Source organism: Lepidochelys olivacea (assembly GCF_965140295.1).
Source record: "Lepidochelys olivacea isolate rLepOli2 genome assembly, chromosome: 17".
NCBI classification, from domain to species: Eukaryota; Metazoa; Chordata; order Testudines; family Cheloniidae; genus Lepidochelys; species Lepidochelys olivacea.
Window position 1 is genome coordinate 8,787,349 of NC_140427.1, and position 19,351 is coordinate 8,806,699.

General features: G+C 43.6%; 1 protein-coding gene across 19 annotated transcripts in view; it reads right to left on the reverse strand.

Moving 5' to 3' along the window:
- MSI2 (musashi RNA binding protein 2) overlaps positions 1–19,351 on the reverse strand; it is a 378,049-nt gene that overhangs the window by 62,216 nt on the left and 296,482 nt on the right. For all 19 annotated transcript variants that reach the window (XM_084651249.1, XM_084651251.1, XM_084651252.1 and 16 more), the window contains one exon: positions 13,172–13,286. In XM_084651249.1, the coding sequence (XP_084507375.1) occupies positions 13,172–13,286 (115 nt within the window). The remainder of the gene's footprint in view (positions 1–13,171; positions 13,287–19,351) is intronic.

The window sequence follows — 19,351 nt, forward strand, 5'->3', positions numbered from 1 at the left end:
ATCTGTCACTCATATAATTAACATTCACTTTGGTATCTGAAGTCCAAGGACTGTGCATACTTTTTAGCTAGAAGAGTAAATGCCAAATGCTAAGGCTAAACACATAACACAGGTTTGCTCTGACATTTGGAGAGCTTACAACGAATGTACTTTGCTTCAGAGTTATTGACAGTTGGAGATTAAGGTACTAGTAATTCTTCATCCCAAGAGTGTGAAGGACAACAGTTAACACATCAAAGAGTTAGAGGCAGCAATACCAAGGAACTAGAGAGTCAAAGAGGTTTTAGTTTTTCAGGAAAGTAAAATTCAACAGATAAGAAATTTTTCCTGAAGCGACTTGTAACAGCTACAATCAAACGAAGTATTTGCTATTTTCTTATTAGGGCAATACCATTCAAGGACACTTTGTTGTAAATAAAAATGTGTAAGCAAATATATTGAACAACAAATGGTGTACAATTTAACATAAGGTTTCAGCAGTCACATAACATGGTGGAAAAAAACCATGTTTGTGTAACACAGAAAAAAAAAGCCTGTAAAATCTACAGCTACAAACCCCAGAGGTACATTGCAGATGGTGGAAGAAAACAGTGTTGCAAAGAGGACAAAACCATTTCAAGCAATATTACTGAAAGCATGACGGAGATTTGGGTAACAGCACTGAGAATTAGAGCAAGCTGGTTTGGTCACATTCTCATTAACAAGTAAACTGGCGTGAACTCTTGTTCAGTGGAATCCATTGCTGGCCATGGCTGAGAGCAACAAGTCAATTTGCTAGCGTAGACAGGGCTGTCATGCACAGAGACTGTGCCATTTGGCTTTTTTTTGTCCAATAGGCAATCATAGGTAAGAATTCTACTGTATTATATAAAGACAGTAGGTTTATCTATGCTCAAGAGAAAAACCTGCTTTTGGCTCTTTAAGAGTCTACAGGAGCACCTGAGAATCCCACCCCTTGCACTGGGTAGCGTGAGTGACCCTGGAATGCTGAATGGAGATGGAGTGAACACTAGAAGAGGATCAGGAAAGGCTAAATTACATCCACCTCTGTTAATTTCAGTGGCAGCTATGCGTACATATAGTAAACCAAGGCAGAATTTAAAGCCCCATGGGTTTAAAGATCAGAGATTAAGGGGTAGATCTGACTCCCACTGAAGTCCTGAGTCCTGTCCCATTTATCTGCATAAGTGTTCTATCTATGTTCTTAAATTCCTCTTGTTCAGATAGCGAGGACCCTACTTCATTTATTTTGTATCTCCCTCAAACTCCACCCGCACCCACCCCCGCAGCATGGTGTTTTTGAGCAAAGACATAGTCTAAAACATGCGGTTTTGTTCTGAAGGCAGCAGGGTCCTGGACAGCCTCACTTCTGGAAATCAAAACTCTTGTCTAAAATGATGCACATTCTGTCAGCTGTGTAGGGGTTATGTGCTTTCTCCATGCTTTATTCTATTTGCATCGAGGCCGATAAGTTAACTGCCTTTTCATAGGTTCCAGTAGTGCTCCATTCACCAAGACTGAGAGTTAGTGACCACCTTGTGTTACCCTCTACAAAGCTGGCACGTTTTTCAAACATCACTTACAGTTCTCAAACTTCGCCTGCCTAGTCTTATCAGGAGTATTTATATTTCTAGCACCAACAAACAGTGCACAGTCTTCTCCACAATTACTGGGCAGTGATCAGCTTTCTGCCTTTCTCCTCAAACCCACTGTCTCATCATCAAAGTCTTGATGCAACTCCCTTTGAAGTCAATGGGAATTTTTCCCTTGACATTAAAGGAAATTGTATTTGGCTTTAAGCTCATTGATATGTATGGTTGGTTTTGTTTGTTTGTTTACAACTGAAAATTTTTTCCAAGGTCTCATACCTCTATTTTTATTTATTCTTTAAAAAGCGACTATTTCCAATGTACTTTACAGTTATTTTGCTGACAGCAAGTCCTTCCATTTCAGATAGAATTTGTATTTCATACAGTTTACTATTAATCATGTTTTAAAACCAGAAAATTAAATGCTTGTATGAATTTTGATAAAGGGATTAAAGGGGTGTAGGAGAAAAGCAGGCATGTGACCACAACACAGGACATTGGCGCTTTAAATAAATATGTACCTACATTAGTTATCTCCTGAATATTTATTTCACAGCTCAACAGCAGGATTCCTTAGAAATCGGTCATTAAATCAGACCTTTCAGAGATAAGCTTTACAAACCATTTAAAAAACAATAATAGTGATAAACTGATTGTTTGCAAACTAAGTAGCCCCATTAACATCACTAAAAGAAAAGGAGGACTTGTGGCACCTTAGAGACTAACCAATTTATTTGAGCATGAGCTTTCGTGAGCTACAGCTCACTGGTGGCATAGTGCAGTGCAGAGTTTCAGAGTGAAACCACCACTTCCTTTCCCTGATCACCCACCTATGTGAGGAGGATAGTAGCAACCCCACTAAGCCCATTCTCCCCTTCCACACAGAAACCCAAGGAACTTCGCACCTTATTCCCTTGTGCAGGCTTACTGGGCAAGCGTTACCCATTGAGTTATGTATTGGGTTACCCTAATAGAACAGCCTTAAAAAGGGATACCTGAAGCCAACCAGCGAGACAACTGTAAAGACACTTGTGACCCCCCCCTTCACCCCCCCCAGACTGTATCGTTTCTAACAACAAAGACAAAATACACAGCTGACTGGATAGAGGTTCTAATCTGTATCTTCCATCACAGAACATTCTCTAGGTCAGGCAGATGAAATCATAAATTTATAATACAGCATTACTTCAATTTTCCTCTTCATTTACTGCTGCGATGCCCAGCTCTGCTCTAACGAGTCAAAGCCCAATCTGCACGGGGGAAATTGGCTGGCTGCATATCAATAGCACATTAGCACCATGCCCATGTGGATGCTTCATCAAGCCAAATTATGGTCCAGCCGACCTATCCACCATTTCCATTAGCTGCCATTCTCATCCTGCACTGGGCACTGAGCAATTTATTTGCTTCAGTACTTCTAGCGGATGATCAATCTCTCAGTAATTACCTCTTGTTGCTAAACTCAAAATCAAGGTTTTGCCTGGATTACCTCCCTTGAAGAGAGATCGTCCAGTCCATGAAAGAGCAAATTTAAATCAGCAATCAAAAACGGTTTTACAACACAACTTTTACTCAGTTCTGTCTCCCTAACCGAAGCTGGCAAGGCAGATCTTATATATTTCATCTCTTAGGTCAGTTGGAAAGTGTCTCTAGTCTGTTGTTAAATTACTGACCCAACTAGACAGCTCAGATGGAAGCTTTGCCGATATTCATGCTGACGTAGGGCCAGAACTTCAGCTGGCGGAAGATGCTCAATGGAACATGCCACCTGAGAATCTGACCCTTAAACTTTAGCGGTGAAGTTTTTGTCTTTATCTCTGCCACAGGTGCTGCCACACATGTAGTTATGTGGTTTGTTCACAGTTCCAAAAAATACTTGGGGAAAAAAAATTTCCAGCAAGATGTTAATGTGCTATTGATAATGCAGCCAGCCAATTTCCCCCCGTGCAGATTGGGCTTTTACTCACTAGACCGGAAAACAAAATGTTTTCAAAATTTTGTCACAATGGAAATGCCAAAAAAATATATAAAGTTTCTGGTTGAACAAAACATTTTGTTTAACTGTTAAGTGTTTGGTTTTTTTTAAATGTTTTTGCATTTTTGTAAATAAAATAGAAGGAAATTACAAAACCAAGTCATTTCAAGAAACCAAGAAACTTAGGATGTTTCATTTAGAAAATGTCAAACTGAAATATTTACGCTTCTTCGGAATTATTTTTCTTCCAGCACAAACAATTCAGCAAAATAGACATGAAGTCATTAAACATTTCCGTGTTGCTGAATCTGTATTTTTCCATGCATACAAATTCCCGCCAAAACATTTCCCCTAGGCTTTACACACGATAGAACAGTGAACGCTGTTTTAAATATATACACATTGACTGGCCATTACAATTACACTGCATAGGCATTTCCTATTGTAGCTATAGGAAACACATGAAAAACAGCAGCAGAGCCAAATACCACTGTGTAATAAATTCAAGTGGTCTTTAAATAGAAAATCATCCAACAGAGATTAAACTTGCATTCAGTTTATAGGACAAAATAAATGGGAAATATATTACTTTTTTTTACACTTAGAATTACATTTTTTCTGATGATATCAAAGCACTTGATAAATATTCAACTGTTAATACTCTGTAAAGAAGCTATTATAGCCATTTTACCAACAGGGAAACTGAGGCACAGGGCAGCTGAGTGATTTATCCAAGATCACACAGCATGTCATTAGTATTATTACTTGTATTTCAGCAGTGCCTAGAGGGCGCAACTAGGATCCCCACTGTGCTAGGTGCACCACAAATGCAAAAAGCCAGAGAGTCCCTGCCCTGAAAAGCTTACAATCTCAGTAGATAAAGGGCAGGATAAAGGAAGTGTCATTATTCCTATTTTACAGTGCTGAGGCAATGAGCGATTACGACTTCACTGATTCCCAAACATTTTACTAAGGTAACCCACCAACTGCATTTTCACTTTTTTTGTGACCCACCGTTACGTATACACTATAGTCAGGCTGACAGGGAAGGGGAGTGGGAGGGAGGTATGGTGGCATGGTCAGGGCCATTTAAACCAGGGGGCACTGGCCGTGATATCCCCCAGCCGTGCTGCCGCACCTCCCCGCCTGACCCACCTCTTCCCTCTCAGGCACCGTCCATTAGCCTGGGAGAGATACACCTTGGGGAGCCAGAATCTTACCTTCCCATTAGCCCCTACTCTCAGCCCTCCCCAAGAGCCTTCCTCAGCCCCTGAGGGAGCCCTCTTGCTGCCCACTCGCAGGAGCTCCTCAGCCCCTGAGGGAGCCCTCTTACTGCCCACTCGCAGGAGCCCCTGGCTTCCTATCCCACAGCCTGCTTCTTACCCCTCCCAGCTTGTGAGCCTCATGTCTGTTCATCCTGCTTCCCAGGCCCCGGCGCCAGGAGGAGCAGGAGCCTCCATTTTGGCACACGGAGGGGGGAACACACAGTGGGCCCAGGTGTCATGCTGGCAGCGCTCCAAGAAGAGCGGTTGAGGGCTACTGGTTGCAATATGCCCCCCCCCTTTTTTTTTTTTATTCCCACTGAGGTGTGGAGACCCATCTAGAACCTTCCGGCACCCCACTGATGGGTCGGGACCCATTGTTTGGGAAACACTGGCTTAAGTGACTTGCCCAAGATTGTACAGGGAGTTGGTTTCAGAGAAAGGACATTTAACCAGGCTCCTGACTCTCAGTCCTCAGCTCTAGCCGCAAGAGCACATCTCCACTCTGTGAGCAGGAGAGCCCCCAGCCTCGTGCTTAGAGTCCACGTCAACAACTGCAGGGAGAGGTAAGGGATCTGGCCCCACCCACTCCACCGGTTCTGACCCAGGGCCCTCTGGAGTATCGTAAGAATGGCATTTGCTACCTACAATCCAGCTAACAACCTCCTGTGAGTCTCTTCCTACTGCTCTGTCCCGCCCTAAGCTGCGTCGTGGGCTAAGGAGTCCATGCTTCCTGTAGTGGTCCCACCTCCTGGTATAGTCCCTCGCTACTCACAAGTACAGGTCTGTCTCCTCCTGCCAGCCACCGGCCTGTGCTTCAGTGCCTCCTCTTAATAGGGCTGCCAACTTTCTAATCGCACAAAACTGAACACCCTAGCGCTGCCCCTTCCCTGAGGCCCTGCCCCCTTCCCCGAGACCTTGAGCTCCAGGCTGAGGGGGGTGGGGCCAAGGGATTCGGAATGTGGGAGGGGTCTTTCGGTTGAGGCAGGGGGTTGGGGTGTGGGAAGGGGTGAGGATGAGGGGTTCAGGTTGTGGGAGGGGGCTCTGGGCTGGGGCAGGGGGTTGGAGTATGGGAGGTGTGTGAGGGCTCTGGGATGGGGCCGGGGATGAGGGGTTTGGGGTGCAGGAGCAGACTCCGGGTTTGAGGGTGAGGGGTTGCGGCACGGGCTTACCTCCGGTGGCTCCCGGTCAGCGGCACAGCGGGGGTACTAAGGCAGGCTTCCTGCCTGTCCTTGCATCACAGACCATGCTCTGCCCCAGAAGCGGCCAGCAGCAGGTGCAGCTCCTAGGCGGAGGCGTGCAGGCGGCTCTGTGTGCTGCTCTCGCCTGCAGGCACCATCCTCCCACCTCCCATTGGCCAGTTCCCAGCCAATGTTAGTGCGGAGCCAGTGCTCGGGGCAGCACACGGAGCTGCCAGGGTCCCTTTTCGACTGGGTGTTCTGGTCAAAAACCATACACCAGGTCACCCTACCTGTTAAGCCCTGCTCCAACTGGAGCATGCTAAGCAGGCCCGCTGGGACAGGGGTTCCTGAGCCCAGAGCTCTTCCCAGACCCCTGTCTCCCTAGTGTTGGGTTTATCCACCCCGACATTAAGTAGTTGCCTCATAAAAATAAACAGCATTTATGCTACACAAGGCTTTATTTGGTCTAATACGGAGGAAGAGAAAGAATATATTTTAAAGTTTCCCACCAAAAACAAAACAAAAAAAACAAAAGTGTCCACACAATCAACAGATCAGCAGCGCTGCACCTGGAAGTTTTTTGTCTTTACCTGCATGATGGGCAGTGCAAGATAAACAAAACTCACTGTTGAGATGTGAACAGTCTGAACACGTCCGGGCTCGCAGATCTTTGCTTTTAAAATCAATTCAAATGTTCAAATCAATAAAAGCAAATTATAGTTTCCCCAACACAAGTAAGCAGTGCTCAGTGGCTTATCTGCGTTATTATTTGAAGGATATGATGTATCTAGGGAAGAGTTAACCCAGCAACTTCTGATTATGCAGCTTGTTGTGAAGAGCTGCTGTCAAAGCAGTTGTTTAAGGCGTTTTCTCTGGTCTATAAAAACGGCCCGGTACCGAAGACATCCCATTTCAGGTATTCTTGTGCCAGCATAAATTATAAATTACTCTAAATTTTAAGATGCTGGAAGAGATGGCTTAGTCCTCAAAGCGCTTGTTTACACTGTGGTTATTTGACACCAGTGCAATACTGTGCCGATGCTAGTATCTATCATAGCCATCCTGCATTAGTATAAGAAGTGATTTGCATTGTGGTGCAAGGCATTTATTACAACATTGCAGTATGTCTCTGCCAGCAGGTTGCACTGGCAGCTATACTGGTGCAAGAATCCCCCAGGTAAACTATCCCTAAATCTCATGTTTAAAATACCTAGTATAATAGGATCAAATCCCAGCAGGGCTGACTCAGCCATTCATCCTTCCAAGGTAGATAAACACATGATTCTCAGTTTCTGAGGAGATCTTAAAATCAAGGCCCTGGCACCTCTGGATGGATAATAAGGACCTCACAATGCTTTCAGTAATAGTTTGCTTGCCTGTCTCTGGCCAAAATGTTCTCCACCCTATTGTGCAGTGGGCTGCAGAGGTAGCTGGATGCAATAGTTGGTGTTTGCTCAAGCCTCCTTTGTGAGGAAAGGCACTATTTAAACAACATCTCCCTTTGCATCCCTCTCCCAAACATCTTCACATCTTCTCTTATGCCTCTTCTTCGCCCTTGAAGAACTCTCACTTTCTTCTGTGTGGAAACAACCTCCTTCAAAGCACATTCCCTCTTCCAAGCTCTTCAGCCATGACAAACGATTTCTCCACCACCTTGTTCTTGTACTGTGAGTGGCCATGTCAATTGTAAAGGGTCCAGGTCCTCTGATGTTTATACATAGCAGCATTATTATTAAGGGGAGGTGATTTTTGACTGAGAGGCATCTTTCAGTTTCCAACCACTCCAAAATGATTGGACTCTGGTGTATGAGGAGCACTCTAATCTCATAGGTGGACTAGATCAGTGGCTTTCAATCTTTTCCATCATGTACCACATTACAAAATTAAAGGTTTTGGGATGCCCATGCAGAAAGGGAGGGTGGCTATGAGAACCCATAGTCAATGTGAATGCAAAACAAAGATAATTCCCAGTGGTGAATGGGGGAGATTATGTACTGAGGAGAAACTACGACAGAGGAACATCTGCTACAGAGCAGACATGTTCTCTCTTCCTCTCTTTCAGTCCAAACAGTTGATCTTCCTCCTGTTACAAAGCAAATGGAAGAGTTAACCGAATGGTGACTATGGCTGTTTAAGAAGATGCTGAATGCTACAAAGGGTGCTACATTTTGGAGGCTAGAAAGGTTCCTAAATGCTCTGCAAGACACCCAGGAAATGTATGCCTAATAAAGAGTGCCCCTTTCCTAATTTTGTCTCAGAGGCAGCTTCTCCATTAAACAGACTCTGATATGGGAGGCAGGGGGGAAGGAATGACTTTCCTTGAAGGGCACAAGCTTCTTTTATGCATGAGCTCAGCCTACCTAAATTGAACGTGTGCAGTAATGCAGAGCCCCAATCTGGCTTATGCAATGATATAAAAAGTCTCTTGGAGACTTTCTGAAATTCGGTGTTCACATCAGGTAGCGTTCCAAGTATATACCCTTTGTTGGCTGAGCATTTTGGTCTCTGGAGGGGTTTGCAAATTAAAGGGGTCCAGCCTTATTATTAACATCGGCACTTCTAAGGTGCCCATCGCTGCAGGAAGAGTGCTGAAAGAGAGGAGTCCTGGCAAGACTCAGGTCAGCTGAGTCGCTCGGGGTAGGAAGTTCCACAGCCAGGTGCATTCCACTGAAAACCCCCATGAGTTTGACTCGGGGCTCTAATTGCTGTGGCATTCCCAGCGAGTGGCACTGCTGGAGGAGGTTTGTCAGTAACGTATGCCATTTTGGGCTTTTTAGATATGGATGAGGCCATAGGAATGGACCTGGGAAAGGTCAGTAACCAATGCAGAAGCATTGTGGTGGCGCAATGTGATCATATCTGTATGCTCCATATTAAAAAATGTCAAAGATGCCCCGTGTGGTTCAGAGCTGCTGGCTGGATATGATAACAGGGCATTAGCCTGACAGGATGTGGCTTCTTGAGTGCCTGCTGGACGACTGCAAGTTTTAGTGTTGTGGGAAGCATCTCCGATTTCAGTCAGATGAGTACGCTATGTGCTACCACTAACCGTAAGGGGCACAGACCCAATTCACAAGCAGTTGCATGGGCTTCCTGCTGTGTTTTCAGGGCTCTCACTTGTGAGACTGGCCCAAACTGAATCCTCCATTTATGTTGATTGTCTCGGAGTCCACTAGTGAAGTAGGATGCTAGGGAGCAGGAGATAGTTGGGCTTAAAACAGCTCCAACTTGTTCTTTCGGCAAAGTGGTTAAATAATGTTCTTAGTCTCCCTGAAGGGTATGTCTCTTACACTGGATGACAAAAAGTCTGAGACAGCCCAGTAGCAGCCGCAGGACAGGACTCAATCTGCCTACGCTTTTAGAGAAGAAGTGTCCTTTTAAAAAGTACTCTGATTTTGTCCCAATCAACCAATAATCACGGAACATGGCTATCTATGTACTTCTCGGTTCCAGATGCTGCTATATCCTTGGGGCAGCAATGATTAATGAGGAAGACCAACTTCCTTAATAGCTCTGAGGGAATCACTATGCACTCTTTCCTTTGAGTGCTCTGGTGTATTCTTTCTTCTGATTTTCTTTTCTTTTCATGAGCTGCATCTGGAGAAGGTGACCTTGGACAAGGGCTTCTGGAGACCCGTATAAAAACTTTCAATAGCAGCTCCAGTTCACTTAGTCTCCGTGAAACTAAATGTCGAAAGCTAGTAATGGAGTAATTCTGACAAAGGCCTCTTGGGATCTTAGCAAAATATTCAGCTACTTCAAAATCTCCCTCTGGCAATATGTTACTTTGTATGCCTTGTTGTTTGATGGGTTAATTACACCCTTCTTCCTCTCAGGGATTGGTCCTCATTGCTATGTCATTGCCAGGGGTTGGAAATTAAAAATTCCTCACTGAGCCTTTTGCTGATATGCCCAGTTTCCAACCTTGAAGTGTACTTTTACCGGCAACCCTTGAAAAATGGGAGTTAAAATGGTCATGCGGATAGGCTTGGACTTCTGCATTGTGACTTTGTTATTTAGCAAGTAATTATTTAATATGGTGCCACTACAGCAATCAGGAACTTGGAAGAAGGGAAAAAAAATAGCTAGAGCAGATAATTAAGTATCTGGCCTTCAACATGAATCAGTCATTCATTCAGAGCAAGTCCCCATGATTTGAAATCTAATAAGAGCATGTTAAGAGTAGTCCTGTGAAAACCAGTGGAACAGAACCAGTGTGGTTGATCTAATGAAGTCATACATTGCCTGAGTAACAGGCACCTGTGTGCCAAGAAAGGAATTTGCCAAAATGCATACATATTGCTTGCTTTCAACAGAAATAAATGTACTAGCCCAGGGTTTCTTTCATCATCTCTTAGTTTTAATGTTCAAAGCAACCTTATTCAAAGAGATAGCCCTCGTGAAAATTAGTCATAACATGCCTCAGGGTTAAATTCTCCTTTCAGATCACTGTGCTGGGCTCTGGCTCTGAAAATTCTTCTCACTCAACATGCACTGGTCTCTCACTAATGTCAAAGGAAGAACAGAATATTAGGGTCAGGATTTGCAATAGTGAGCTGAAAAGAGAATTTTGCTCTTGATCCTTTTGCCTAGGCTATAATTGCACTGTCTCTCTTTTAAATGCAGGTGACCGAGCCCTATCTTGGAGAATTAGTTAACAAGGTTGCATTCAACCAACTCCCATGAAGAAAAAACTAGACACCATCGTAGAGAAAAGTGCTAAGGAACATGAAAGTAGGTAGTTGAAATGAACATGGGTCTACTAGAACAGGATGAATAATTTAATCCTAAATTTTAATTTCCAAAATTGAGAATTACATTAAGGGAGAGAAGTTGGGGGCAGTGGAATAGAATAAAATATTTTCATCTGAAGGGACTGACTATTGCATCCAAGAACAGATCAGCTTCAAGGCCCCTGAACTGACCTACTACTAATTCTGGGTAAAAAAAAACACACCCTGGGAAAGTCCTTTCTCAGTCTGGTGGTGCCTGACTTCAGGCACTTTAATAAACGGCCTGATTGAGCATGCCCAACTTCCAGTGACTTCAACGTGAGTTATGTGTGCTCCACACCTGGAAGAAAGGAGGCCACTTTCACCCAGACTCTGCAATGAACGTCATGTGGGAAGAACCCTGAACCCATGCAGAGCTTCACTTCATCCAAGGATCCAGCCATTCAGAGATCGTTGAAGGACTCGGGGGTCTTATTTCGGTGCCTCACTTTAGGCATCACCCACATTTTGGAAGTTTTCAGCCTTTATTATTTAGCAGATTGAGAAGAGGTGGGGGCAACACTTACAAATCCCTACGTTAAAAAGAGAGCCACACCTAGGTTGGTTTGTTTTCCTTCCACGGTAGCAATTGGTTTCCCAGGTGGGGTGTTGCTCTCCCGTGGGACACCAACACCCCACCTGTGCGCCAGCTACAGCAGAGTTTCAGGAAGCACCATCATTTCAGCCTGCTGGCATGCACTGATTGAACATCCAGGAAGCAATATCCCTTAACCTAACTCGTTCCACTGAAGGAAGTCCAGGCTATTAGGGATCTCTTCCCCCTCCCAACTGTTGTTATGCAGCACCTAGCACAATTGGGCTCCAAACTTCGGATCGTGGTTTCCAAGCTCAACCCCAATCCAAGTACAATAATTATTTATTATTCTGCATGACAACAGTTCGTAACGCTTCACAAGCCAGCCCTCCCCTCACCCCAAAAAAATCATGAAGTTGGCTTAAAAATCATGAAATTAACAAGTATAAACATAGGGCTCTTTTTATTTGCCCTTTGGAGTCTTACGGGGTCACATTTTCTAAAAAGCTTTTTCAGAACAACACTGCGTGGGGAAGGGGCAAGGAGAGGAAAGGGTTTCAGGACTGCAGGCAAGGGAGGCAGTGTGGCCTAGCAGACAGAGCATAGTATTACGACTCAGAAGACCTGGGTTCTACTCCTAGCTCTTCCGCTGACCTGCTGGATGACCTTGGGCAAGTTACTTCCCCTCTCTGTGCCTCAGTTTTCCCACATGCAAAATGGGGATAACTATGCCCTTTGCACCTCCTTTGTACAATGCTTTGAGATCTACTGATGAAAGGGCATTGGATTGGGACTCAAGAGACCTGGGCTCTCTTCATGGCTGTGCCCTTGGCCTGGTGGGTAAGCTAGATACATTTTCCAATGGGTCTCAGATTTGCTGATCCCCCTTTCCACCCCCCATCATTAAGTATCGTTGGTGGTTAACCCACCCACTAAGGGAAGGAGTAGGGAAAAGAAACTCACACAGACTTTGGACTTTTGGTTAGTTAGTACAGGAAAGACTCAGTTCTGCCTAGGAAACACCTTCAAGCACCCTCACTCTATGAACACAGCAGGGGTCAACCAAGGAAAAGTTAAATACAAAGCGGGGGGGGGGGCGCGGGGGCAGTGGAAGATTGAGCAACAATGTATGTTTTTCTAAAAATATGCTGGCAATGGATTTGCTCCATCCTGACTCGGTAACTCTGAAGAAAGTATATAAAGAGGTTGTCAGATTATATAGAAAGAAGAAACTATCTAGGCAGAAACAAATGAGAACCAATTATAACTAAAAGACCTCCTGCACAAATAGAATTTTGCCATTAAATATCATTTATCCCATTTAATTAGTATTTTCTGGACACAATACTTCGAACTAAAATACCGTTCTGTCTCCTTGAAACTTGTAATTATTGTTGCGACCTGCACTATTATGCATCTCCTCTGCTTTCTCCATCCTGCATGCCATTTAAAGCTGCAAGATTTTCAATTATCTATGCTGAACTGTCAAAGACACCTTTAAGAGAAGGGGAATAATGTGTGACTCAATTCCTCTAAAAAGGAAAAGAGATCATTTTTAGTCAGAATGAACACGCTGCATCTTTCATCATTCTATTTTTGTGAATAAGAGTAAAACAGGCTATTTAAAACATCCATTTAAATGCAAATTTTGATATCCCAGGAAGAAAAAAAAGAAAGTTAATAATTTACCATAGACAGGATTATTTCCCCACTCCCACAGTTTAAATTTTAGAGTTGCACACTGCGTAAACTCAGTAATTCATGCACCACCTCTGCACCTTTAAATGTTCACAATGGGGAAGACAACATAGGTAGATGCTTGCTCTTTCAGTAGTTCCATGGCTATTTCACACTTACCCAACATTCCCATCCCTAGCATAAAAGCGTCCATGGTATATGGTAATCCTCGTGCCCTTCCTCTTGTCCCTGGTGGAAACATCACTTCTTTAGGTTGTGCTTTCTTACATTCTACCTATTGAGCAGAAACATGTACAAATGAGATGCAAATGAATTCCATGTAAATGTCAAATGCAGAACTGAGCTAGATAAAGGGGGAAAATTATTTTTAGCTTTGTTTTTTTTTTCCAAATGTGAACTTTAAAAATAGTCCACCCGTGTAAACGAGTCTAAAAAGAATAAATATGTGCATGTCTCTTTAAACACATAGCAAAACTCTGTTAAAATGATAAAATGCAGGTTTAATAAGTTGTCCTGTTTCTGAAACAAAAACCTATGCTCTGTTTACACTCAAATGATTCTTTGCAGGCATGGAATGAATGAAGGAAAGTCATTGGCACAGTTCTATTACGAGTGATAACAGAAAATGACTATTGGTGATCATTACAGAAAGCTCCATTTTAAAACGGGAATAAAGAATCAATATTTCTACCCGGCAGAGGAATTTCTTTAAATCCTACCAGTAAATGATCCACATTCTCTCTCTTCTAGTTATTCCCTTTATCTTTTGAAGTTTCTTAAAGCCATTTACATCATATAACAAATCTCTAACTAATAACTTTTTAAAATCTTGCAATCACAAGGGTAACCAAGAGAGTACAGGGGTACTTTGACAGTGTGAGCTTCAGAACAGATTCTTGTCTTATGCACCAGAACCAAGCCAGTGGATAAGGCATGGAATTAGGAATCAGAAGACTTGGGTTTGAGGCCTTGGCTCTGCCACTGATTTTTGATCCTTAGGCAAATCCCTTCACTTCTCAGTGACTTTTCTGTCTCCCCTCCCACCCTTTGTCTGAATCGGTCTATTTAGAATACAAGCTCTGTGGGATTGCTTCTTACGACATATTTGTACAGTGACTAGCACAATGGGGCCCTGATCTTGGCTGGGGCCTCTTGTCACGATTGTAACACAAATATTAAAAGCATCTGCTTTTCTGATTGTGGACACACCAACCTCTAACCCGCAGCAATGAAGAACAGAATTGGCAATGTTTAGCATATGCAGATTGGGCTGGTGGATTCACTTTAAGCAGGGGAACATCTCTTCCACAAGCCCTGCTACTTGAATGAGCAGGCACAGGTGGGCGTGCTTCCTATGTGAAAACAGGTAATTACACCCAATAAAACCAGGGAGGTAGAATAATACAGCTAAATGCCTCTGTTCCTAATAGCCCTATCAGTGACTGTGTGTTCATTGTCTTATGAAAACTGACCGCCTGTTCCTAGGCAACCTGATCAGCGAAAATTTCAGGTTTACATAATTTTCATTTAGGTAACATAAAGGTTAACTGACTGTAATGGGAGTATTTTAAACAAAACCACCTACTCTTCCCCTTTCTATTGCAAACCCCACGACAGATCTTATTTACTTAGCTTGCTCGCAACACTTCACAAAGCAATAATGCTCAGATTCCGCCAACAACGATGTCAAAACACTCGCATCTTGCCAACAGATCTGCCAGAATCCATCAAACTTTGGAATGAAATGCCTCTAGAGTTTTTCTGATGTCACTGTTTTGCCAGTGAGTGCCTTGGTGAGGACTGCTCAGTGGGTATAGTGGGAGAAGAGCAGGGAGAGGAAAGGGGAGCCACTGGAGGAAACTGGAAGTATCTGAGAGCCTTATGATTACAGCATACAGGAAACCTTGGTTCCATACCATACCATAGGTGCTGGAACTAGGGGTGCTGCTGCACCCCCTGGCTTGAAGTGGTTTCCATCATATACAGGTTGGTTCAATGACTCTCAGCACTCCCACTATACAAATTGTTCCAGCACCCCCATTCCACACACCCCACCTCTGCCACTGACTGACTTGCTTTATAATCCTGTTCAAATGGCTTCATTTCTCTGTGCCTCAGTTTCTCCATCTGCAAAATGAGGACAATACACATCCTGCAACACAGCTGTGTTGGGATAGGAATTCAGATGTGCAAAACATTTTGCGGTCCTCAGAAGGATGCTGCTATGTAAAGGAAAAGTATTGTTACCGTGAGTGTTCTTTGCTGGATATATATGAATTGTGGGTGACTGATGAGACTAGCTGCAAAAGATTTAAAAGGAGGCAGGCGAAATAAGTTAAACAGACATTATGAACAAGAGAGGCATCTCAAATGGAGACACCCGCTCTCTGCATGTCCTGTAAACTCAGGCAAAGCCACGGCAGTACCAGCCGTGTATTCCTTCCTCTTCGGCGATGGTGGCAGTGAGTCCTCAGTGAAGGAATACATCCGCAGGCAGAGGGAGAAACAAGCAAGTGACTTTCCCACCCTTTTAAATAATGGGTCTGTTCTCATAGCTTTAGCCTCCCTGCTGTTTAGAGCAGCACAGAGGGCTCAACTTGCGTCGATTTGTCCTCGTCCCTTCTCCTCAAAATGTTTATTGGTTTACAATGTCCTGGGCTGTGTGAATGAGAGCTTCATGGACAGTCACTAGACTGCGCAATAGGGTTTCACAGCAGTCTCTTTTAAAGAACGAGTCAGAAAGAGAAGGAAAAAAGAAACAAAGTTCCTTCCACATTCATTAATTCAAAATCTCAGCATAGGCCTCTGGTGGTGTATATTGCATCTATCTAGAGAAGAGGATGGTTAAGGCCCTGGACTGGGACTCAGACAATCTGGGTTTCAACTCCCAGCTCTGCCACAGATTTCCTGTATAACCCTGGGCAAGTCACAATCTCTCTGTCCCACGTGCTTCTCTGGCTCCCAAGTGTTTGTGAAATACTCAGATACTATGGAGATAGGGACCATACAAGTATCTAGATAAATATAAGAGAAACAGATCAAAGGGAAGAAGAACAGGATCTACCACACCCCCAAGCTCGACTGAGTGTCTCTTTTCCCACAAATTCAACCCTGCACTTGAAGACACTAACCTGTTTGCTGTGGTAGCTAGGAATGAAGCTCAGAATTCCCCCATTTTCTTAGCATTATCTGGAGTGGCCCTTAATGTGGACTGCTTCACCTCGCAGCAATTCAGGCCACCATCAGCTTCCACTTCAGTTCATAAGGATTTACTCTCCATAAAGTTGTCATTAACATTTAGGTTCTAACCCCCCTAAATTCAAAGTGAAGCTCAGGGGACACTTATCATTTATTATTATTTGTCAGCATTACAGAAGCACCTAGAGGCTAAAGTCCCATTGTGCTAGGCACTATACAATCACAATGGAGACCCCTGTCTAGAAGAGTTTACATTTTCAGTGTTAAAGAATATAGACAATAGGTGGCTACAACAAACAGATAGGGGGAAACAAGGAAACAATGAGACCCTCATAAAAACAGTGGTCACAGCAAGCCAGCCACCTAGCCACTGTTGAGTTTTTTTGCAGACATCATGGCAGAGGAAAGTTTTAAGGAGGAGCAGAAGGGCTGGAATGGGAAACTGACCCTAAATTCAAGCAAAATGCTTGAATCTTTGACATACCCTTTCAATGATGTTTCCAGTGAGTTTTGAGTCTAAATGCAATATGGCAGGCTTCCCATGAATTTGAGTTTTGTGGCCAAGAGCTGCCACCCCTCTTGTTGAAACCCGAATGGCCAGGGGAAAAAACGATGATGCTACTTCCTCCCTGCTCCCAGATCATCCTATAAAAGCAAGGGTCCTTCCTCAGGCAACAAGTACACAACACAATCCTATGTTCTTGTGTGTTCTCGCTAGGTACCAGATGAAAAAGTTCAGCACCCACCTCTGCAACTTCCCTTTGCTTGTTTTTAATCAGGGGGCTATTTATCAGGAGTATGCCCAATTCAATTTCCTCAGGCAAATTCAAATAGAGTGATCAGTGGAGGTGTATCATTTCATTTCTCAATCATATTCTTCAGCTTCACCACTGCTCAAAATGTCACGGAGTCATTGGTTACACCTCAGAGCAGTTTTCATTGCAAATATTCAGAATGATAAAACACAATCTAGCCTGGCTAGAGGGACAATTAACAGGAAAATGAAGTTTGGATTAACACCATTAGAAACAATAACCCAGTAATTAGCTTCTGCAACCACAAAACAGACTACTGCTGGTTTCAGAAAGATGATCTTAATTTATGATTTTCACAGCCCACAAGGACATAAGGAGAATGTTAGCAAGCTGCAAATAAGTTTTTACTTGGAATTAAAAACAAAAACCTCACTGGAGGAAAAATATGCCAGTCTTAAAACCCTGAAAATGAACATATCCAATCAACACTAAAGATAATCTCAAGGGATTAAGCATTCCTCCCTCAGCTGGGAATGGATCCTTCTGGGTGGGGACTTAATACTCATGCAAGATGCTGGATTGGCAACCTGGTTAACTCTCTTACCACAGAGGAGTGTATAGCACAAGCAGCGGCAACGTAAGCTCTCCCTGCATTGCTCTGTCAATTTCCACCAGTCTGATCTGTAGGGAGCACCTTTAACAACATCTGAACACTTCTCATCTATAGATCTCAAAAAATGGCTACAGCATTATTATCCCTGTTTTGCTGATGGAGAAACTGAGGCACAGAGAGGGGAAGTGACTTGCTCCAGTGGACCAGGAGCTAGACCAAGAATAGATCCCAAGTCTCAGCTCACCTGGCTTAGAACCCTACCTGAGAAGGCAGTTCACTCTCCATGCTGATGTAGATCCTTGGCCTCTGCCATAGGCCTAATGATCACCACACCTCTCTGCAGAGACTTGCAGCAGAAAGGTCTGTCATTGCCAGCTGCAGAATTGTTTTTCTTTTCTTGTGATAAGAGAGACCTTTTCATTGGGAACTCAGTGGAGATTACCAAACTCATCCCATACAAGTCCTTGAATGGACATCAGATGGTGGTAACTTTTGGTCACTACCAACCCGGGCCAGACGAAGCTGCCATTGTATGCTGATCTGAGAAATGCAGAGCAGTTGGTTACCTACCCTGTGCTTCATCATGTAGCAAATGGTTCATGCTGGGATCAAATAAAATCCACTGGACCATGTCAAATTTGAAGACAACCATGCAGTATCAGTGACATTATATGATACAATCTAGGACATTTTTTACTGAACTGGGACGTGCCAGTGGATTTCACAAAGTGGAAATATATACAGATATTTCAAAGTTAAGACACTCCCAACTGCCTCGTTAATGTGGGCAATCAGCCCATAAATCTGGATGTTAAAGAAATTCTTTATTTCAGCTTTTGCTGTTCACTTTAATAATCTCCCGATTTTGGCGCCTTCCCTACATGCAGGATGTTCTTCAGGTTCAGTTACCTAACAAAGGAAGTTTTAAGTCTAAGGCGAAAATAGCAGAGAAGCTAAAATTCACTGTTTTTGTTTAGTCTGGTCTTGAAAATTAATATTACACTGGAGTATTCTTGGGTCAGGAGTGAGCAGGCAAACTCGCTGGAACCATGGGTTGTCAAGATGGGTTGTCAAGTGAAAAGCCTGTTCTACCCAGTATAACAAAACGAGCTGTCAGCTCCCAACACCAAGATGTTTCAGGAAAACATGGCTACAACTTACCAAAGAAACCAGAGCTATTTTGGGGGAGGCGGCCAGGGGAGAGGGAGTGTTCTTGTATTCACAATGAACAAAAAACTGCTTACCACCCAAAGACAAGGCAACCTTGTCTTGCCAGCAAGGTATAATTGACAGCAAGTTGGATTAGTTTACCTCTGAAGATGCCATGTTGTTCATGCAACTGCAAGCCACAACTACTGCTCATGTAATACTAAAATCTATATTCACCTAGTAATTCTGTAAAGGCCTATTTACATGAGGGAATAGAAGGAAATGTTTGTTTGTTTTTTAAAGCCCTTCGAAGTTTGGCAAACCAGAAGTGGTGAATATGAAATAACTGGTCACTTAATAGATGCTCAAACTGTGACAGGGAAATCAGTGTCTACAGGACAGAATGGAACAACATCTCCCATATTTTCTTGGGATATATCACTCCAACCTGTCCAATAAAGTACTTGACAAGTCTTAGCATTGGAGCAGTTCCTCTTCTTTACTGTGTCCCCCTTGCCAAGCCCTCTCCCCCGCCCCTGCCCTTCCATCCACCCCCCAAATCCAGCAGGCTTTGAAAACCCATTTTAATCACGGCACACCCCATAGTCTGCAGCAGTTAAATGC